This window comes from Elgaria multicarinata, chromosome 15 (assembly GCF_023053635.1).
Source record: "Elgaria multicarinata webbii isolate HBS135686 ecotype San Diego chromosome 15, rElgMul1.1.pri, whole genome shotgun sequence".
Lineage (NCBI taxonomy): Eukaryota > Metazoa > Chordata > Lepidosauria > Squamata > Anguidae > Elgaria > Elgaria multicarinata.
Genome location: NC_086185.1, coordinates 11,139,457 through 11,156,996, shown reverse-complemented (window position 1 = coordinate 11,156,996; position 17,540 = coordinate 11,139,457). Strand labels below are relative to the sequence as shown.

At 42.7% G+C, this 17,540-nt stretch overlaps 1 protein-coding gene across 2 annotated transcripts in view; it reads left to right on the top strand.

Moving 5' to 3' along the window:
* The window catches only part of BRWD3 (bromodomain and WD repeat domain containing 3), a 76,986-nt gene that overhangs the window by 14,919 nt on the left and 44,527 nt on the right, over window positions 1-17,540 (top strand). For both annotated transcript variants that reach the window (XM_063141960.1, XM_063141959.1), the window contains exons 7-16: window positions 1,117-1,277; window positions 2,642-2,863; window positions 3,463-3,563; window positions 6,892-6,962; window positions 8,254-8,354; window positions 9,341-9,381; window positions 10,957-11,061; window positions 12,816-12,969; window positions 15,115-15,249; window positions 17,221-17,349. In XM_063141960.1, coding sequence (XP_062998030.1) covers window positions 1,117-1,277; window positions 2,642-2,863; window positions 3,463-3,563; window positions 6,892-6,962; window positions 8,254-8,354; window positions 9,341-9,381; window positions 10,957-11,061; window positions 12,816-12,969; window positions 15,115-15,249; window positions 17,221-17,349 — 1,220 coding nt within the window. The remainder of the gene's footprint in view (window positions 1-1,116; window positions 1,278-2,641; window positions 2,864-3,462; window positions 3,564-6,891; window positions 6,963-8,253; window positions 8,355-9,340; window positions 9,382-10,956; window positions 11,062-12,815; window positions 12,970-15,114; window positions 15,250-17,220; window positions 17,350-17,540) is intronic.

The following is a 17,540-nucleotide window of genomic DNA, read 5'->3' as shown; positions in this document are numbered from 1 at the left end:
AAATCTAGTACATTATTAAAAGCAGCACATTATTAAAAGGCAAATTTAAAATTCAACTGGGTAGGCCTGCCGGAAGAGATTAGTCTTGATGGCTTTCTTAAATTCCGGAAGACTGTTAAGTTGACGAATCTCTCCTGGCAAGCCATTCCACAAACTGGGAGCGGCAGAAGAAAAGGTCCTCTGGGTAATAATTGTCAGCCTTGTTTTTGTTGGCTGGAGTGAATTCTTCCCAGAGGGCCTGAGTGTGCAGGGCGGATTGTACGGGAGAAGGCGATCCTGCAGGTAGCCTGGACCCAAACCATATAGGGCTTTAAAGGTGATAACCAACACTTTATACATTTGGGGAGGAAGGTCAATTGTAAGTATTGTGGGGATGGTGGCTTACTAATAAAGATGTGGTGGCAGAGGGTTTATCCTACCCCTCCCCTCAAAATAAAGTTTTGCCACAGGTTCAAGCAAAGGGGTCCTCAGCCTTCCTTTCTAATTTGAAACAGAATGGCCCAGTGGGAATAACGCTATGCCATCATGTAGCGTCATTCCCCTGGCCATTCTTAGGAAGAAACAAGGACTACCCATATTGACCCAGTTCATACGTAGCAGTGGCAAATTGTGGGTTAATTAACCTGCAATTTGCTGTGTGACGTGCCCAGTACGTCATTGCCATGTTGCACAATCAACCTTAGATCGGTCCGATTGGAGGTTATTGCATGAAGTGCAAACCCAGACACTATGATTATTGAAGGTTTAAGCAAGTTAACTTATGATTAGTTCTCACATAATTGAAATATAATTCTAATCCTTGGTGGCTGTATTTGCTTCCCCACCCTGAAACAGAGAAATCTCTGGGCCAAATACTTCAGTGCTAGTATTTTCACCTGCTGCTGCTGCGATGCAGACCTCTGCTTTAGATCATTCCCCCCTTTTTATTGTATATAGCAACAAAACAGAACAGAAAATAAATTGTGAAAAAGAAAAACAACAACGTTACATATATAGGAATATCGTCATTTTCCCATCAAATGAGCAGCCCCCCTGGCGGACACGATTTGACCATTAACATGAAGTAGGTCTAAGACAATTGAAGGGGTTAATTGTGTATTTCCTCCCCCTTTTCAGTAAATATAATCTGCGCCAGACAGTCAACAGGATATGGACGTTTCAGCCATTTGTTCCCATCATCCTTCTATCAGCACATCAAGATGCACAAAAGGATTCTGGGGCATTTATCATCTGTGTATTGTGTAGCATTTGATCGCAGCGGGAGAAGAATTTTCACGGTAAGCTGAGTGACTTGGTTGTTGCTGTTGTCGTTTTGTACTGCCACAGCATCCTACGTGATATTTCCTAGAAGAAAAAGAAGGAACGTGCCTTTTAAGAAGAAAATGCAGTGGTTTTGTATAGTGTTTACAATCAGTTCCCTACGATGTCCACATTTTCAAGATGAGTGTTGTGCAATGCTCTTGCTTTTGTCTGTTTTTTCCCCTTTTGTGCTTAAAAAGAATAAGTTGAGGGCATGCTACAGAAGCTGCTAATCCTCAGTGCACAACGTCAGTTCCCTGTTTACAATAAAGCAGGTAGTATGTTATGTTACCAGTGAACATAAGAAGGGCCTTGTTGGAACAGTCACTCACACTTAGCAATACTACAAACGAGAAGGATCTTGGAATTGTTGTAGATCACAAGGTGAATATGAGCCAACAGTGCAATATGGCTGCAAGAAAGGCAAATGTTATTTTGGGCTGCATTAATGGAAGTATAGCTTCCAGATCGCGTGAGGTACTGGTTCCTTTCTATTCGGCCCTGGTTAGGCCTCATCTAGAGTATTGTGTCCAGTTCTGGGCCCCACAATTCAAGAAGGACGCAGACAAGCTGGAGCGTGTTCAGAGGAGGGCAACCAGGATGATCGGGTCTGGAAACAAAGCCCTATGAAGAGAGACTGAAAGAACTGGGCAGGTTTAGCCTGGAGAAGAGAAGATTTATTTTATTTATTTATTTATTTATTTATTTAAAGCATTTTTATAGCGCCGCCTCACCATTTCTGGCATCGAGGCGCTTTACAATAACATATAAAACAATTCCATTAAAACCCTCAACCCACATTAAAACAATTCCATTAAAACCCTCACCCTCAAACCTCAAACCATGAGGGGAGACACGATAGCACTCTTCAAATACTTGAATGGTTGTCCCACAGAGGAGGGCCAGGATCTCTTCTTGATCATCCCAGAGTGCAGGACATGGAATAACGGGCTCAAGTTACAGGAAGCCAGATTCCAGCTGGATTTCAGGAAAAACTTCCTGACTGTTAGAGCAGTACGACAATGGAACAAATTACCTAGGGAGGTTGTGGGCTCTCCCACACTAAAGGCCTTCAAGAGGCAGCTGGACAGCCATCTGTCAGCTATGCTTTAAGGTGGATTCCTGCATTGAGCTGGGGGTTGGACTTGATGGCTTTATAGGCCCCTTCCAACTCTACTATTCTCTGATTCTAAACGCCTTCAGGAAGCCCAGAAGCAGGACATGAAGGCACTGCCAGGCAGGAAGACAGAGGTTCATGCCGCATAGCTCTAGACTAGTAGTGAAAAGAGTGGCACTTCTGCATGTTACACTTTGGATGGTGTTTTTTTGTGTGAAACATTAGGGTTCAGATGATTGCTTGGTGAAAATTTGGGCTACAGATAATGGACGTTTGCTCTCAACGCTCCGAGGACATTCAGCTGAAATCTCTGACATGGCTGTCAGTTATGAAAACACCCTCCTTGCTGCAGGCAGCTGTGACAAGGTAGTCAGAGTCTGGTGCCTTCGAACCTGTGCACCAGTTGCAGTGCTACTGGGCCACTCAGCTTCCATTACTTCCATACAGGTAAGGAGACAAGCTTCCCCTCACCCCTTGGCTTTTGTCTATCACTGAGATGCAAAACTATATTTGCTTGATTGCATATACGTTAACACTGACCTGGCTTGCCCATCAGCAACAACCCACACAACAACAGAGAAAACTGTGGTTGTTGAGTCTCTGGCTTGTTCATCCATCTGCAGCCCAGATTTTCGGGTTCAGACATCACCTGAAAACAACCCAGAGATGAGTTGTTTATTGCAGCGGAAGCGTTCATGTGCATGGCAACCAGCAGTGGTGCTCACTCAAGCTGCATATTCAACAACCCACAGTTAATTACCAAGATGTGAACCAGGTCACTATCTCAAATGATTCAAAGCTCTATCAGTCAAATGATTTATTCTCTGAAATGTACTGATAAGCTTATTTTTACATATATTTATTTTGAGGATTTCCTCACCACCAAAAGCATTTCAAGATAGATTTATCTTCAGGCCAGCCACGGTTATTCAGTAACTTTGGGGCAAATGCACAGCAAAATGGCTGCTCCTAACATTTTTATAGGCTGGGAGGATATGAAGAAACCATAAAGAGTATTTACAGTAACTTTTTTTTTTAATCTTTAGTTTTCTCCAGCAAGAAAAGGAACAACTCGATACCTCACTTCTACTGGTGCTGATGGAGCTATCTGCTTCTGGCAGTGGCATTTAAACACAATGAAATTTAAGTACGTATGCATGGTTGTGTTTATTATTTTTTAACCGACTTTTCTGTTCCTGGAAAGAATCTAACTCTTGTAGAACTTAGTGTGTGGTGCAATCCAGCCTTGCTTCTGTTGTGGTACATGCTTCAATATATCTATTTAACTTGGGTCAACATGTGAGTACTGCATTGTCTAATGCAAAGGGATGAATGAGAAGAACTAGGAAAAGGAAGATGTGTTGATAGATCTGTTAATTAAAGAGAGGGCAAATGAAAAGATCCACTTGGGGGCACAGTCCTGTCGGGGTGCCCATCATCACCTTCTGAACTCAGAGGCTGACGGACATCCTTCGCAGGGAATGGACACAATCTTTACCCCTGGGCTCCTCTTGCTCCGCATTTTTGGTAGACTAGCAGGGGCTCTGCAAAGCGAGAAGGACGTAGGCTGGGGAGGCCGAGGATTCTTCGTAAACTCCCCAATACCCCCCCCCCTCTGGTGGGGAGTGGGCGAGGAGCTTGGACTCCTGGGTCCGAAGTCAGGGCACTGTCTCCACCTCGGATCCAGGAATCCGAACTTTCCTATCCCCCCACCCCACCCCAACACTGTCTAGGGGGCCATAGGATTGCTTCCCCCATTTCTTTTTTGTTGAGCTTTGATGTTTTGGATGGAGAACATAGAAGCATGACAGTGACTTCTATCTTTACAAGGAGCTGCATCATACTGCGTCAGATCATTCAATTATTATTATTATTATTGTTATTATTACCCTATTTCTTCGATTCTGAGACCGCTTTTTCCCCCATCTCTAAAAATGGGGTATGTCTTAGAATCGCGGGTGTGTCTTAGGGTTTTTTTTCCTGTTGGTGGTACTGAAATTAGTGTGCGTCTTACAATCGATGGCGTCTTACAATTGAAGAAATACGGTATTATATTTATTTGTATCCTGCCTTTTGCCCAATACTGGGCCTCAAGGCAGCCTTACAGAGTTTAAAACACACATTGTAAAACCTAGGAAAAGAAATGTACAATAAATAAATAAATAAATAAATAATTTAAAACATAAGCGTTCAAAATACATGGCAAAATTATAAGACATTAACATAGATGGAGGGCCAGATTATTCTCCAAAGGCCTGCTGGAACAAACAAGTTTTAGCCTGCCTCCGAAAGCCCATCAAGGAGGGAGCCAGCCTAGCTTCCCCAGGAAGAGAGTTCCAGAGCACTGGAGCAGCCACCGAGAAGGCCCTCTCCCGCGTTCCCACCAAGCGCACCTGTGAAGATGGTGGGACTGAAAGAAGGGCTTCTCCAGAAGATCTTGAAGCACGGGCAGGCTCATAAGGGAGAATACGGTCTTTCAAATATCTGGACCTGAGCCATTTAGCCCAGTACTATCTACACTGAGTGGAAGCTACTTTCTAAGCTCTGAAGAAGAGTTCTTTCTTTCTTTCTTTCTTTCTTTCTTTCTTTCTTTCTTTTTGAAGTTAGATAAAACTTTATAAATTCTCCCCATGAAGAACAGGACACAGATGGGGGAAACCCCTGACAATATCCTGCATACAGCTAAGTCCAGTGCCACCTAGTGACTAAACTAAATACTGACATTATCTATACACTTGGGAGGGAGAGATATTTCCCAGCCTGTATGACTTAAGATCCTTTAAACCTGGCAGTGTATTTATTGGTCGATTTGATTAAGTATATAGTATATCATTTCACAGCAAGACTTTCTGTTGCTGTCAGGCACTGATGCTGGGATTTTTGAATGCTGAGCGTGAGCCGTACCATTACGCGGCGACATTTCTTCAAGTGAAACTCCCAAAAACTTTTCTCCGTTGTTCTGCATTTTAGAATTATATGATGGAATTCTAGGGTGCAGCTCAAGAACATCATGGAAAGAGAGAGGGGAAGACAGGCAGAATTCTTACAAAGGCGAAAGATTGGGCAATGGAACTGTTTCAGGCTATTGTGCGACCTCATGGAAATCTTACATTTCTTTGAGAGAAACTCATAATCTCCTAGCAAGGACAGTGAAAAGGATGTTACCACCTTGAAGCTAGAGTTCAATGGGGCTTACTCCCAGGAAATGGGCAATAGAGGTATAGCCTCAGCCTTCTTTCTCAGCCAGGCGGTTCTTTGTCCACAGTTGAGATGTTTGCGATTTCAGGTGGATGTGAAGAGGTGGACTGCAATCCAATTGGTACTACCAGCTCAGTTTTCTAGCTGATCTTTCTCTAGGCATTTTTTTAAAAAGCATAGTCAGTTTTGTATAACATTATAAATACTATTTATTATTATTATTATTTAGAATATTTATATACCGCTCCCCATTGAAAAATTTCGGAGCGGTGTACAAGGTAAAATGAAAACAAAAACAGAATAAAAACAGTTAAAACAAAATTTAAGAGAAGCAATAACAGTCATCCAAAAGAAAGGCTTCTTGGAATAAAGATGTTTTCAGGAGGCGCCGAAAGGAGTACAAGGTTGGCACCTGCCTGACCTCCAGAGGCAGGGAGTTCCACAGGAGGGGCGCCACCAACCACGCTGAAGGCTCTTCCCCTGGTGGAATTTACATACTTAGGTTTATGTTCAGATATTTAACATAATCATTCGAAGTTAATCAATCAAATTCTATATTCAGTTGAATGTATAGTGTGTGTGTGTCCTTTCAAAAAATATTATAACTCTATACGCTTTTGGCTCCGTTGTTGCCTTGTGCTTACTCCCAACTCTTTGGCCTCTAAGGTATTGTCAGATTCCTTTGGATCTCCTTGGACAAAAGCCGTGGTGCAAAAAGTCACCTCAGTAGGTCTTTCTCCCTCCCACTTGCTATCCATGGACATATTTCTCAGCGTGGCTTGTTAACCAGCACCCTGGTTAACAAACAGTGGGTTCTCAAGGAGGCTTGTTTGAGGGGGGGAAAAGCCACGCTGCATGGTTAATAATCTACGCTGCGGAAAACACACTGCATTCAGGCAACATGAGAACCCACAGTTCAACAACAAGCCACAGTTCAACAACAATCCACACTCAACCACCAAGTGTGGTTTAATATGTTGTGTGAACCCAGCCAAATGCCAACTCCGTCTATATGTCTGTAGGTTGTTTCCAAACGGGTTTAGCTTACTTTTGACAGGCAGTAAACTAACTTACCAGTTTTCTTTTGCAAACTCATATTAACATAACAAAAATGTTATTTTACCAACTTGTTGGTAACTATATTCATTTCCTGTGATCTGCTGCAGATTCCAACCACAACCTATTGTACAAATACGAATTGTTTTCTTAACAGGGTTACCCTAACCTTTGCACCACCAAAGGTAAAGTAATTAAAATGCGTCATATTTACGTTTCAGAGATCGGCCAGTCAAATTTGCTGAGAGGTCCAGGCCTGGTGTTCAGATATCTTGTTCATCTTTCAGCTCTGGTATGTAACACTTTCTCAGGAAGACAAATTACCTCCGCGCTATAAACATTTCTTATGTAAGAAATATCGGTCCTTGTTTTTGAAAGAGCTCACAGTGATTTTGCAAAAACGGCACACAGCTGAATTGTCTGGGAAGATGCAGACTTCTGAAAGGTTCTAATCAGAACCAATGTTAACTGACAAAAATATATAGTAAGTTATTGGGAGTTAGGAAATTAGTTTACTTGCCTGTTCTGAGGAAAGATAATTGATAGAAGTTTCAGCTTCAGGCAAAATAGACGAGCATTAACTACTTGCAGCACCATGTCATTTAAACTATATTGGCCTGGTTCAGACAACACGCTAAACCATGCTGCTTAACCACAAAATGGTTCAGGGAATGCGTTAAGGTTAATGCATCCCCTGAACCATTTTGTGGTTAAGCAGCATGGTTTAGCGTGTTGTCTGAACCAGGCCACTGAGTCCTGGCAGCAACAGTTTTGCTTTGTGTGAAAACTGGCCTATTAGGAACTCTATGCTTGAACACTTCTCTTGAATAAGATCTATTCCGCCCTGTTTCTGTTCTCTTTGTCAAATCAACACCGTAAAGCCCTTGATGTTCTTACTGCCATTTTAGAATGAGCTTACATGTTATAAAGATGAGCCTCGTGTAGCGCAGAGTGGTAAGCGGCAGTTACTGCAGCCGGAACTCTCCCCACAGCCTGAGTTTGATCCCAGCGGAAGCTGGTTCTCAGGCAGCCGGCTTGGGTCGACTCAGCCTTCCATCCTTCTGAGGTCGGTAAAATGAGTACCCAGCTAGCTGGGAGAAAGGTAACTGCGACTGGGGAAGGCAACGGCAAACCACACCACTACAAAGTCTGCCAAGAAAACATCAGCAAAAGCTGGCGTCCCTCTAGGAGTCAGCAATGACTCAAGTGCTTTGCACGAGAGGTTCCTTTCCTTAAACGTTATGCCAAATTTGGAAGTTTTTGAATCCAATATTCCCAAATTAAAGTAATTGCACTGTTACTCCAAGAGGCATTTTTGGACAAATGTATGCGTCTTAAATGTTTTGTTCCCTCACAGTAGAGCTGTCATTGCACTTTGAATAATAAAGGACAATACTCTCAGAATCTTTAGCTCATGAAAGAAAAGAAAAACATATTACACAATTGTGATTTCACTCCCTTGAAACTTAAAAATCAAATCAAATCTGGCATTGCCATTTGAGCAACATATTGCTTTCGTGAATGAAAAGTTTATGGTTCCTTGGGTTTTTTCCCCCTCCCTGTCTCCTCCCCTCCTCTTTTAGGTGGTATGTTTATAGCAACAGGGAGTACTGACCATGTGATAAGAATATATTATTTGGGCTCTGAATCTCCAGAGAAAATTGCTGAATTAGAATCTCATACGGTAAGAACAAAATAGGAATTCACACTTTATTGTTAAAATAAAAACACTTGTGCAGGTGTTTAGGTTCCAGTTTTCTTTAATACACTTCGCTGATAAAGGGTGTTGTGTGTTCAGACTTCTTTATTTCTTCAAGTTCTTCGTACATGCAAGAAATTTATTTAATTGAAATTAGCAGGGAAGCCCTTGCAGAATAGGGAGCATAATACCTGCCTTGGAGATCTGTGCCTGTTTTAGGACCAGTCAGTGTTTTTTTTAAATCTATGTCAAATGCTCGTTTGTTGTCTATGGTCTCTGTAATAAGGAGAAAAAGAATGTTAAGATTAAAACAATGCACTTATTCGGATAAAAAAAATATTACCGGATATTGCTATTCATTTCTTTTTCTATTGAAAATATTTTGCTGAAAAGAGAAACAATATCTGTTCGCAAATGCGTGCTTGGTTTTTGACAGAAGCGGCATGGCCACTGATACCATGACCAAGGGACTTGGCACTGTGAGCCACTGAAATAACTGATGTGGAAAGACGTGTGATCATCACACCAGTAGTGTAGTAAATAAGAAGGAGCAGGCGCTCCCCCAGAGAGAGTCAATATCAATGATTTGTAATTTGAATATGGATAATATCAAAAGGGAAGATGGCAGCTGAGATATATACCAGCAGCCTCTGGGTGCAGTAGGTATACAGAGATGTGTGATGACTCTTGAAGGCTGGTTGGCATAAGTTTGGTCGACGACCTGTTTAATTAACTGGCCTATGATTGTGTATAGACCCAGTCCTTACTGGTAGCCCTACAGCAGTCCACCTGCAAGACACAGGTCAATCACAGGCCTGGGCTACTAACCCACAGTTCAGGAGACTTGTCTCAAGAGGTGTTTAAGAGAAACATTTATCGTTGGGGGTGGAGGTGGAGGTGGAGTAATAAATCAGTTGACTGGGGGGAGTGGGGAAAGTATTGACTAAAACCATCCTTTTCTAAATTTAAAGGACAAAGTAGTCGCTGTTCAGTTCTGCAACAATGGAGATAGGTAAGCATCTGTTCAGGTCTTCTCCCATTACAATGACATTTTTGCGTAATGTTTTTTTAAAAGCCTTAAAACAGGTGATTAGAAAAAGCAGCCTAAGTGCCCTCTTCTGAATACTTGAATAGAAGCAGTATGCTACAGAGAACCAGGATTCCCATTTGCTGCATCATATAGGCTGGGTTCACACCACATGACAAGTCAAATTATGGGTTGTGTGTGGGTTGCATATGTCTTGTCATTGAATCATGAGTTGTTGTATTGTATGAACCCATCTGTGCTACCATGGTTCGTTAATCACAATCAATCCACAAAGAGAACTCATGGTTTGTTGTTGGGTTGTGATTTGTGGGTTGTTTGTGGTTAACAAACCATGGTTTGTTAGAGCAGCTGGGTTCACACAACACAACAACCCACGATTCAAGGACAAGCCATACTCAGTCCATACTCTGGCTTGTTAGGTTGTGTGAACCAGGTCACTGTGCATTCTTCTTTAATTGTAACCATGTGTGTGGGAATATGGTGGGGTGTGTGGACTGTTCTGGGTTTCTTCGATAGCGTTTGCATGTTGTCATCTTAGAGGAGAAGTTATAGGTAGCACTGGTCAGAAACTGTTGAATTCTGTCCTTTGTATTTTGTTTTTCTCCAGTGCTTCCATTACAAGTTGCACAAGAGAGATACTGATGTCATTCTCCCCCCTTTTTTTGCAAGTACAGTTTATGTGAACTACAATGCTGAATTTATTCCAGGGAAATTTGATAGATGTTAAGCCATTGAAATAAAAGTTGGCATATTTGTAGTGTGCCATATCTGGCCATAACATTTAAAACCCATTGTATTCTGACTGCAGACATTCAACTACATTACTAAAAGTCCTGGTAAAAGATTTATTTATTTATTTATTTATTTATTTCATTTCATTTCGTTTCTATACCGCCCAATAGCCGAAGCTCTCTGGGCGGTTCACAAAAATTAAAACTGTGAAGAGCACAATAAAAACACAAATACAAAATACAATATAAAATGCACGACCAGGATAAAACCGCACAGCAAAAATTGATATAGGTTAAAATATGAGATTAAAACAGCAGAGTTTAAATTTAAGTTAAATTAGGTGTTAAAATACTGAGAAAATAAATAAATAATGTTCTTTGATTATGGCATTGGGCAGAATATCCTGCTGACTTTATGTGATGATGTTACATTTCTGATGTCTATGTTTTTCTCAGTGGGGTATGTGTAAAATTGCATGGCTTCTCGTTTTAGACAACCATAGTGCCATTCATGTTGAAATGAGCAGGATTATATCACAGAGATGTTACTGATCAAAACACAGAGTTTAGCACCTCTTTGTAAAGTCCTGGATGCAATCCAAAGGATGGGTTTTCCACCAGTCTCTACTTGGTAGATATTGAGGTTTTATTTTTATTTCTTTTAAAAAATACAAAGATCCTGCACCCCGGAAGTTTGCCTATCCCTAGTGTAGGTTGAACGCTGAAGTGGGTGGTGGGGAAACAGGTCATATGGCAGGGCAGAGGGGTTACAGAGCCTCACACATGTCACTTTTCTTTTTAAATTCAGATTAAGGTTTGTCAGCGGAAGCAGAGATGGAACAGCCAGAGTATGGCAATATCAGCAGCAAGAGTGGAAGAATATAGTGTTGGATATGTCTACCAAGATGACTGGGTAAAAGTCAGAAAACGTGTTTGTAATTCAGCGTCTTCTGGATAAAGAAATGCAAATGGTTTAAGAACAGCAATGTTGATTTCTGTACTTGCAATCTGTATGCACACCCATATTTCTCACGTGTTCCAGCACAACTTCTTTCCAAACCCTTCAACTGCTGTTCCATTGTGGCTTTTGTGCATTTTCAAGGTTTCGGGGTGGGTGGGGGTGGAAACACCTCTTACATATCACTCATGGAAAGTGTTGTTGTTGTTGTTTTAAAATGCTGGTATCCGTGGTAGCACCACGCTCTCTTCCCGCATTCAGCTCCATCGTTCTGTTACGTGTGGCGCGTGGAGCTTGATGTTGAAAAATTGGGAAGTTACAGCCTGCAGAGTACATAGTATTGGGCATATGCGACTCCTCTAGGGAAAAGCATTGGCCTACTTTCTAAACCAGCTACACCTGAATTCATTGGCAAGCACGTTGTGCTAGAGGGAGCTTCCTGTTGCGTTAGAAGCTAACAAAAGTATCTGAAAAGGGAACTTTGCAATCTCTGTCGAGCATGAAACTGAACAGGAATGTTTGTAACAGGCAACTCTTAGACTGTAGTGCATTGTTTTATAAGCTGGCCAGGCAACATTTCTTCAAGGTCTCGCTGTATTTGGAGAAGTCTTTAATTTTAGGACTGTTCCATTTACGTGATGTTCAAATTGTTTCATTGTCGAGACTTTTTTGTACGCTTCTAGGAAAGGAGGACGGGAGAAAGTGATTAGATTAGTATCTCTTTTCGATTCCTGTTTCTAAAGCAGAAACTCTGTACGTTTCTTACTGTTGTCTGTATCACCATGAGCTTTATCGATGAGATTGCGGTGGAATTGTAGATGTGTAGGACCAGCAATCTGTATGCTGTATAAGTACAGCCCAGTAATTATATTCCCTGTTTCTTGTTGCCCTTTGTGAAACTTAGAGACAATTTCAACATTCCACACCCCCTCCCAAAGAGGAATTCCTATGAAAACCATTGCTTTAGAATTGCAAGTTTCACATAGATTTCATTAGAAAGATCCCTGGGCAGAAATCTAATTCTTTGCTGGGTATCTCTTGCAAAATTTTCACCCAGTGACGAAAAGACCCCCGGGTGGATTACATGATAAAAAGAATAAAACAGCACACAGTAAAAATAACAACAGTAATAAGTACAGGAAATATAAACTAAAATATAAAACATGGAATTTGTGGTGCACCTAGAAGTTAGGGTTTTTAAAATATATATTCCCTTGTTGGTGGAAAAATGTTAGGTCTTAATTAGCCCTTTATGCTACAGTTTTCATATATTGTCTTGGCAAGATTCAGTGGTCATAACTCAAGTAGAAATTAAGAACAAATGAATAACGTGATGCTAAGGAGAACCATTGGATCTCATGTAGGTGGGTTGTTGTTTTTTTAAGGTAAATGAAATCGTTGGGGCTGCAGTGTTGAGGAAGGGGGCATTGAACTATTAATCCTTATGGTACCTGGATGCTTTCCCCTGTGGGGAATCTAGCTGTTGGGGATGATGGGACTTTGAACTGGGTAATCAGCATGGGGGGAAGGGTAACTCCCAGCACCGCAGCCCTAATCCAAATCTGTCTAACAACTGCATTTACTTCTTCAAAAAAATAGAGAGATCTGATCAAAGATCTCCTGATGTCTCATTTAGTTCAGCCCCAAGTTGGTACCAATAAGTCGCCTTTTCACTAGGATGTAAATATAAATGTAATGAATTTTCTCAGGAACAGCCTCCTGTCTGGGGAGGACAAGGTATCTAAGCTGAAGGTGACCATGGTAGCTTGGGATCGATACGATACCACCGTTATCACAGCAGTCAACAACTTCCTTCTGAAAGTGTGGAACTCTTCTACCGGGCAGCTTCTTCACAGTTTATCTGTAAGTAGAATGCCAGTTGCTTGGTTTGCCGGTAATCTGCTAGAGCTCTGTGTTGCCTTGCATGCCCTTCCTGAACAGAACTCGACACCTTTAAGGATAAAAAAATCCGATGGTGCTCGAAGAGAACCTCTTGGAAGCCTGTGAGCAATTTCAGACGAGCCCAAGAGGAGTGGTATTTTGGCCTGCATTAATAGAAGTATAGCTTCCAATTCGCACGAGGTACTGGTTCTCCTCTATTTGGCCCTGGTTAGGCCTCATCTTGAGTATTGCGTCCAGTTCAGGGCACCACACTTCAAGAAGGATGCAGACAAGCTGGAGCGTGTTCAGAGGAGGGCAATGAGGGTGATCAGGGGTCTGGAAACGAAGCCCTATGAAGAGAGACTGAAAGAACTGGGCATGTGTAGCCTGGAGAAGAGAAGATTGAGGGGAGACATGAGAGCACTCTTCAAATACTTGAAAGATTGTCACACAGAGGAGGGCCAGGATTTCTTCTTGATCATCCCAGAGTGCAGGTCGCAGAATAACAGGTTCAAGTTACAGGAAGCCAGATTCTGGCTGGACATCAGGAAAAACTTCCTGACTGTTAGAGCAGTACGACAATGGAACCAGTTACCTAGGGAGGTTGTGGGCTCTGCCACACTAGAGGCCTTCAAGATGCAGCTGGACAACCATCTGTTAGTTATGCTTTAAGGTGGATTCCTGCATTGAGCAGGGGGTTGGATTTGATGGCCTTATATCCCCCTTCCAACTCTACTGTTCTATGATTCTATGGTAAGACTCAAGGCGGGGGGTTCTGCTGAGCAGAGCTTCTGAAATAGCAGCAATTTAAGGGCATCAGACCCCTGTGCGCTTCTTCAGCCTCTGTTCTGTTGAGCTTCGCCAGGAGAAATTCCAGATAGCCCACCTATAGGAAGCAGAATATAGTGGAGTTGGCTCACCTTTTATAATATTTTAGAAACCTTTCATGTTTTCGAAACACAACTTGATATATGCATATGGGGGTAGGGGTTGTACAGGGAAGGAGAGAACTCGGTATGACTAAGGAAAAAGGAAAGGAACCTCTCGTGCCAGCACTTGAGTCATTGCTGACTCCTAGAGGGACGCCTGCTTTCGCTGACGTTTTCTTGGCAGACTTTGTAGCAGGGTGGTTTGCTGTTGCCTTCCCCAGTCGCAGTTCCCTTTCCCACAGCTAGCTGGGTACTCATTTTTCCGACCTCGGAAGGATGGAAGGCTGAGTCGACCCGAGCCGGCTGCCTGAGACCCAGCTTCTGCTGGGATCGAACTCAGGCCGTGGGGAGAGTTCCGGCTGCAGTAACTGCCGCTTACCACTCTGCGCCACACGATTCTAAGTACCCCCTAAAAGAATTCCAGAGGTGTAGTTGTGTTAGCCTGCTGGTGGCCAGTTAGAAGCAAAACTACTGCGGCATTCTGAAACCTGCCGTGTTTGTGCTCACTCCCCTTCCAAAAGCCTTGGATGACACCAGAATGGTCAGCCCTCTGAGGAGCCCATTTGGGAGACACAAAGCTACTAGCTCCTATAACTGTTTCCAGCAGCATCTTAATTAAGTCGGTTTCCATTTGGGTGGGGGAAATTGTCTCTTGATTCTGCAGTCCACCCCTCGGGCTGACCTTAACTGTTTTCACGTGCTTGGGAGGTGTGCCAGTTGCTGATGCCAGCACTAGCCAGGGCGCTGGTGTTACTGCCGCCATTTTGGCCCCATAGAGACCCAGCAGAGAGCGGATCATGTGACCTAGAGGCCCTTGTCCTGCCATGTGATCTCCTCTTGCTGCTCATGGCATGGGTGCAATAGAGTAAAACCGTGCAAGCTGCCCTGAAGAAGAGGAAGGGTGGGATAAAATCTAGATTTCTCTGTTGAGATTTTTTTTTTTTGTATTTGTGAAGGAATACTGTATCATGTGTGCCCTTGCCTGGAATCTGAGATGGTACAGTCCACATACAGCGCCATGAACATTGATAGCGCTTTATAAATAAATAAATAAATAAATAAATACGGCTTATGTGAGCACAAGATATATTGGCTATCTGTGTGTGTGAAAGAGAGGGAGATGGGGGAGAAAATACAGTGTGAAGGTCACCTGTGACAATTACTTGTTTTTGAACTATTTTCTTTGCTTTTGTTTCAGGGCCATGATGACGAAGTGTTTGTTTTGGAAGCTCACCCATTTGACCAAAGGATCATGCTTTCTGCAGGCCACGATGGGAACATTTTCATTTGGGACCTTGAGAAAGGAACAAAAATTCGCAATTACTTCAACATGGTAAGAGCATGGAATACATCCAAATACAAGGCGTTAGTAACCTCAAGACTGGATTACTGCAATGCGCCCTTTGTGGGGCTGCCCTTAAGGCTGCTGCGGAAGCTGGAACTAGCACAGAACGCAGCAGCCAGGCTGTTGTCCCGAGCTGACCCATTTCAGCATGTGACTCCTTTGCTAAGGGAACTGCACTGGCTGCCTATTGGCTACTGGGCCAGCTTTAAAGTACAAAGTGTACAAAGCCCTAAACAACTTGGAACCAGGATACCTGAGAGAGAGAGAGAGAGAGAGACTTTTCTTTACCAACTTGCCCAATTGCTGTGGTCGTTAGAGGGCATGCTCCTGGTGGTTCCACATGGACCTTTGGCCCGGCTGGGATACACCAGGTGAAGAGCCTTTAGTGTGGTGGCCCCTTTTCTTTGGAACTCCCTGCCACTGGAGGTCAGGCAGGTGCCAACACGGTGCTACTTTCGGCGCCTCCTGAAAACAGCTCTGACCAGCCACCATTTTTATTGGTTTTTCTGTTTTAAATTGAAGAATGTTAGTATACAGTTTTTATCTTTTTATCTGTTTTATTCCTATGTTCACCGCGCTGGAATCTATTTTAGATATGGAGTGGTATATAAATATTATAAATAAATAAATAAATAAATACAAGCAGGCTCTGTGACAATGGTGAGCTCTGTTGGGAATTAACCATGCTTATATTTTTCCTTACACCAGAGATCTCCCTTTCACTTTGTTTAGGGCAAGTTTCAGATGCCTCCAAAGAACACACAAAAGATATGTTAGATTATACTGTAGCATTTGTTTGCTGTGGCTTGTTAAGAGAGAGAGTGTGTGTGTGCCTAGCACTGTGGTTTACCTTCCTGGAAATAAAGAATTTATTCTTACCACAAGTGTCAACTTTAAAGAGCTGGGATTGTTAGCAAGACCATGCCATGGTAGAAGCAGTGAGGCAAGTGGGCAAGATGGACTATGTGTCAAACTACGTCCAGGGAGACCTGGGGTAAAACCTTTCCCCAGCCATGAAGTTTGAGGCAGGCAGTCTCTCTCCAGCTAGGATTGTTCTTATATAAAATGGAGCAAGGCAATGACTGGATTCAGACAACAAGATAACCCATGGTGGTTTAAATAGTCAATGGTTGGTTATTTAACCCATCATGGGTCATCATGTTGTGTGGTGGGAGTTTTTTAACCAATGGTTAGTTATTTGACGGAAATAATCAACGCTTTGCAAGCTAGGCTATTTGAATCCATGTTGGTTAGCGTGTTGTGTGGAAGGCACCGTTGGTTATTTCCTCGGCCACTGTTGGTTATTTCGTCAGCCACAGAGTCGCAAGGCAAGAGTGGTCAAAGAGGCAGCAGCTGCTGCTGCTCTAAACCAGGCAGCAGGGTAGGTTTTCGGCAGCGATGGCTTGATGGAATACTAGCGGCAGGATTGAGGGGGTTAGAGAGGGTGGGGGATGAGTGAGTCAACTTGGCATGGACTAATAGTCAAGTCAGCACTGATCCTAATCCACACCATGGTTGATTATTATCATGTTGTGTGGGGAGTACCCCTTAGATAAACAACTGAGTTGATTATTACCCCACCATTGACTATTGTGTGGCCAAACGCAGCCAATGTTGGCTGCCTTGAAGAAGGATAGGATAAAAACACTTAAGTCAAACCCAGCCACAGACTTACTTGAGGCCTCAGGCAATTCATTTTAACCGCTTTCACAGTAAACTGCTGCAGTTGACTTAATGTGCGTATACATAAACACACGCGCACGCCCACACATACACGCACGCAATGTTTATGTAGGTATTTGACGCACCATGTTAACAAACCAAGCATGTTCAGTAACCTATAATTTCAGGGAACTGCAAACTAGAATGAATGAAAGCTTGATAAAGAAGTTTATCCAGAAAAATAAGCACTTTCAGCTGGCTGTGTTATGTATGCGTGGTGTTTATTTTTAAAAACAGATCGAGGGCCAAGGCCACGGTGCAGTGTTTGATTGCAAATTCTCCCCAGACGGTCAGCATTTTGCCTGTACCGATTCACACGGACATCTCCTACTGTTTGGCTTCGGGTGCAATAAATATTACGAAAAGGTAGGAAAGTAGCATCTTAAAGCTTTCTTGAGCAGTGTTTGCAGAAGGAATATGTTTACTATGGGCCTGATCCAGCCAAAATCCTGCACTTGTAAATCCTGTTAATCAGTGGGAACATTTAAGCCTATGCTTAAATCTCTCTTGAAGCCATTGGGATTTTATGCACTTAGCTTTGTAACTGTATTATGTCT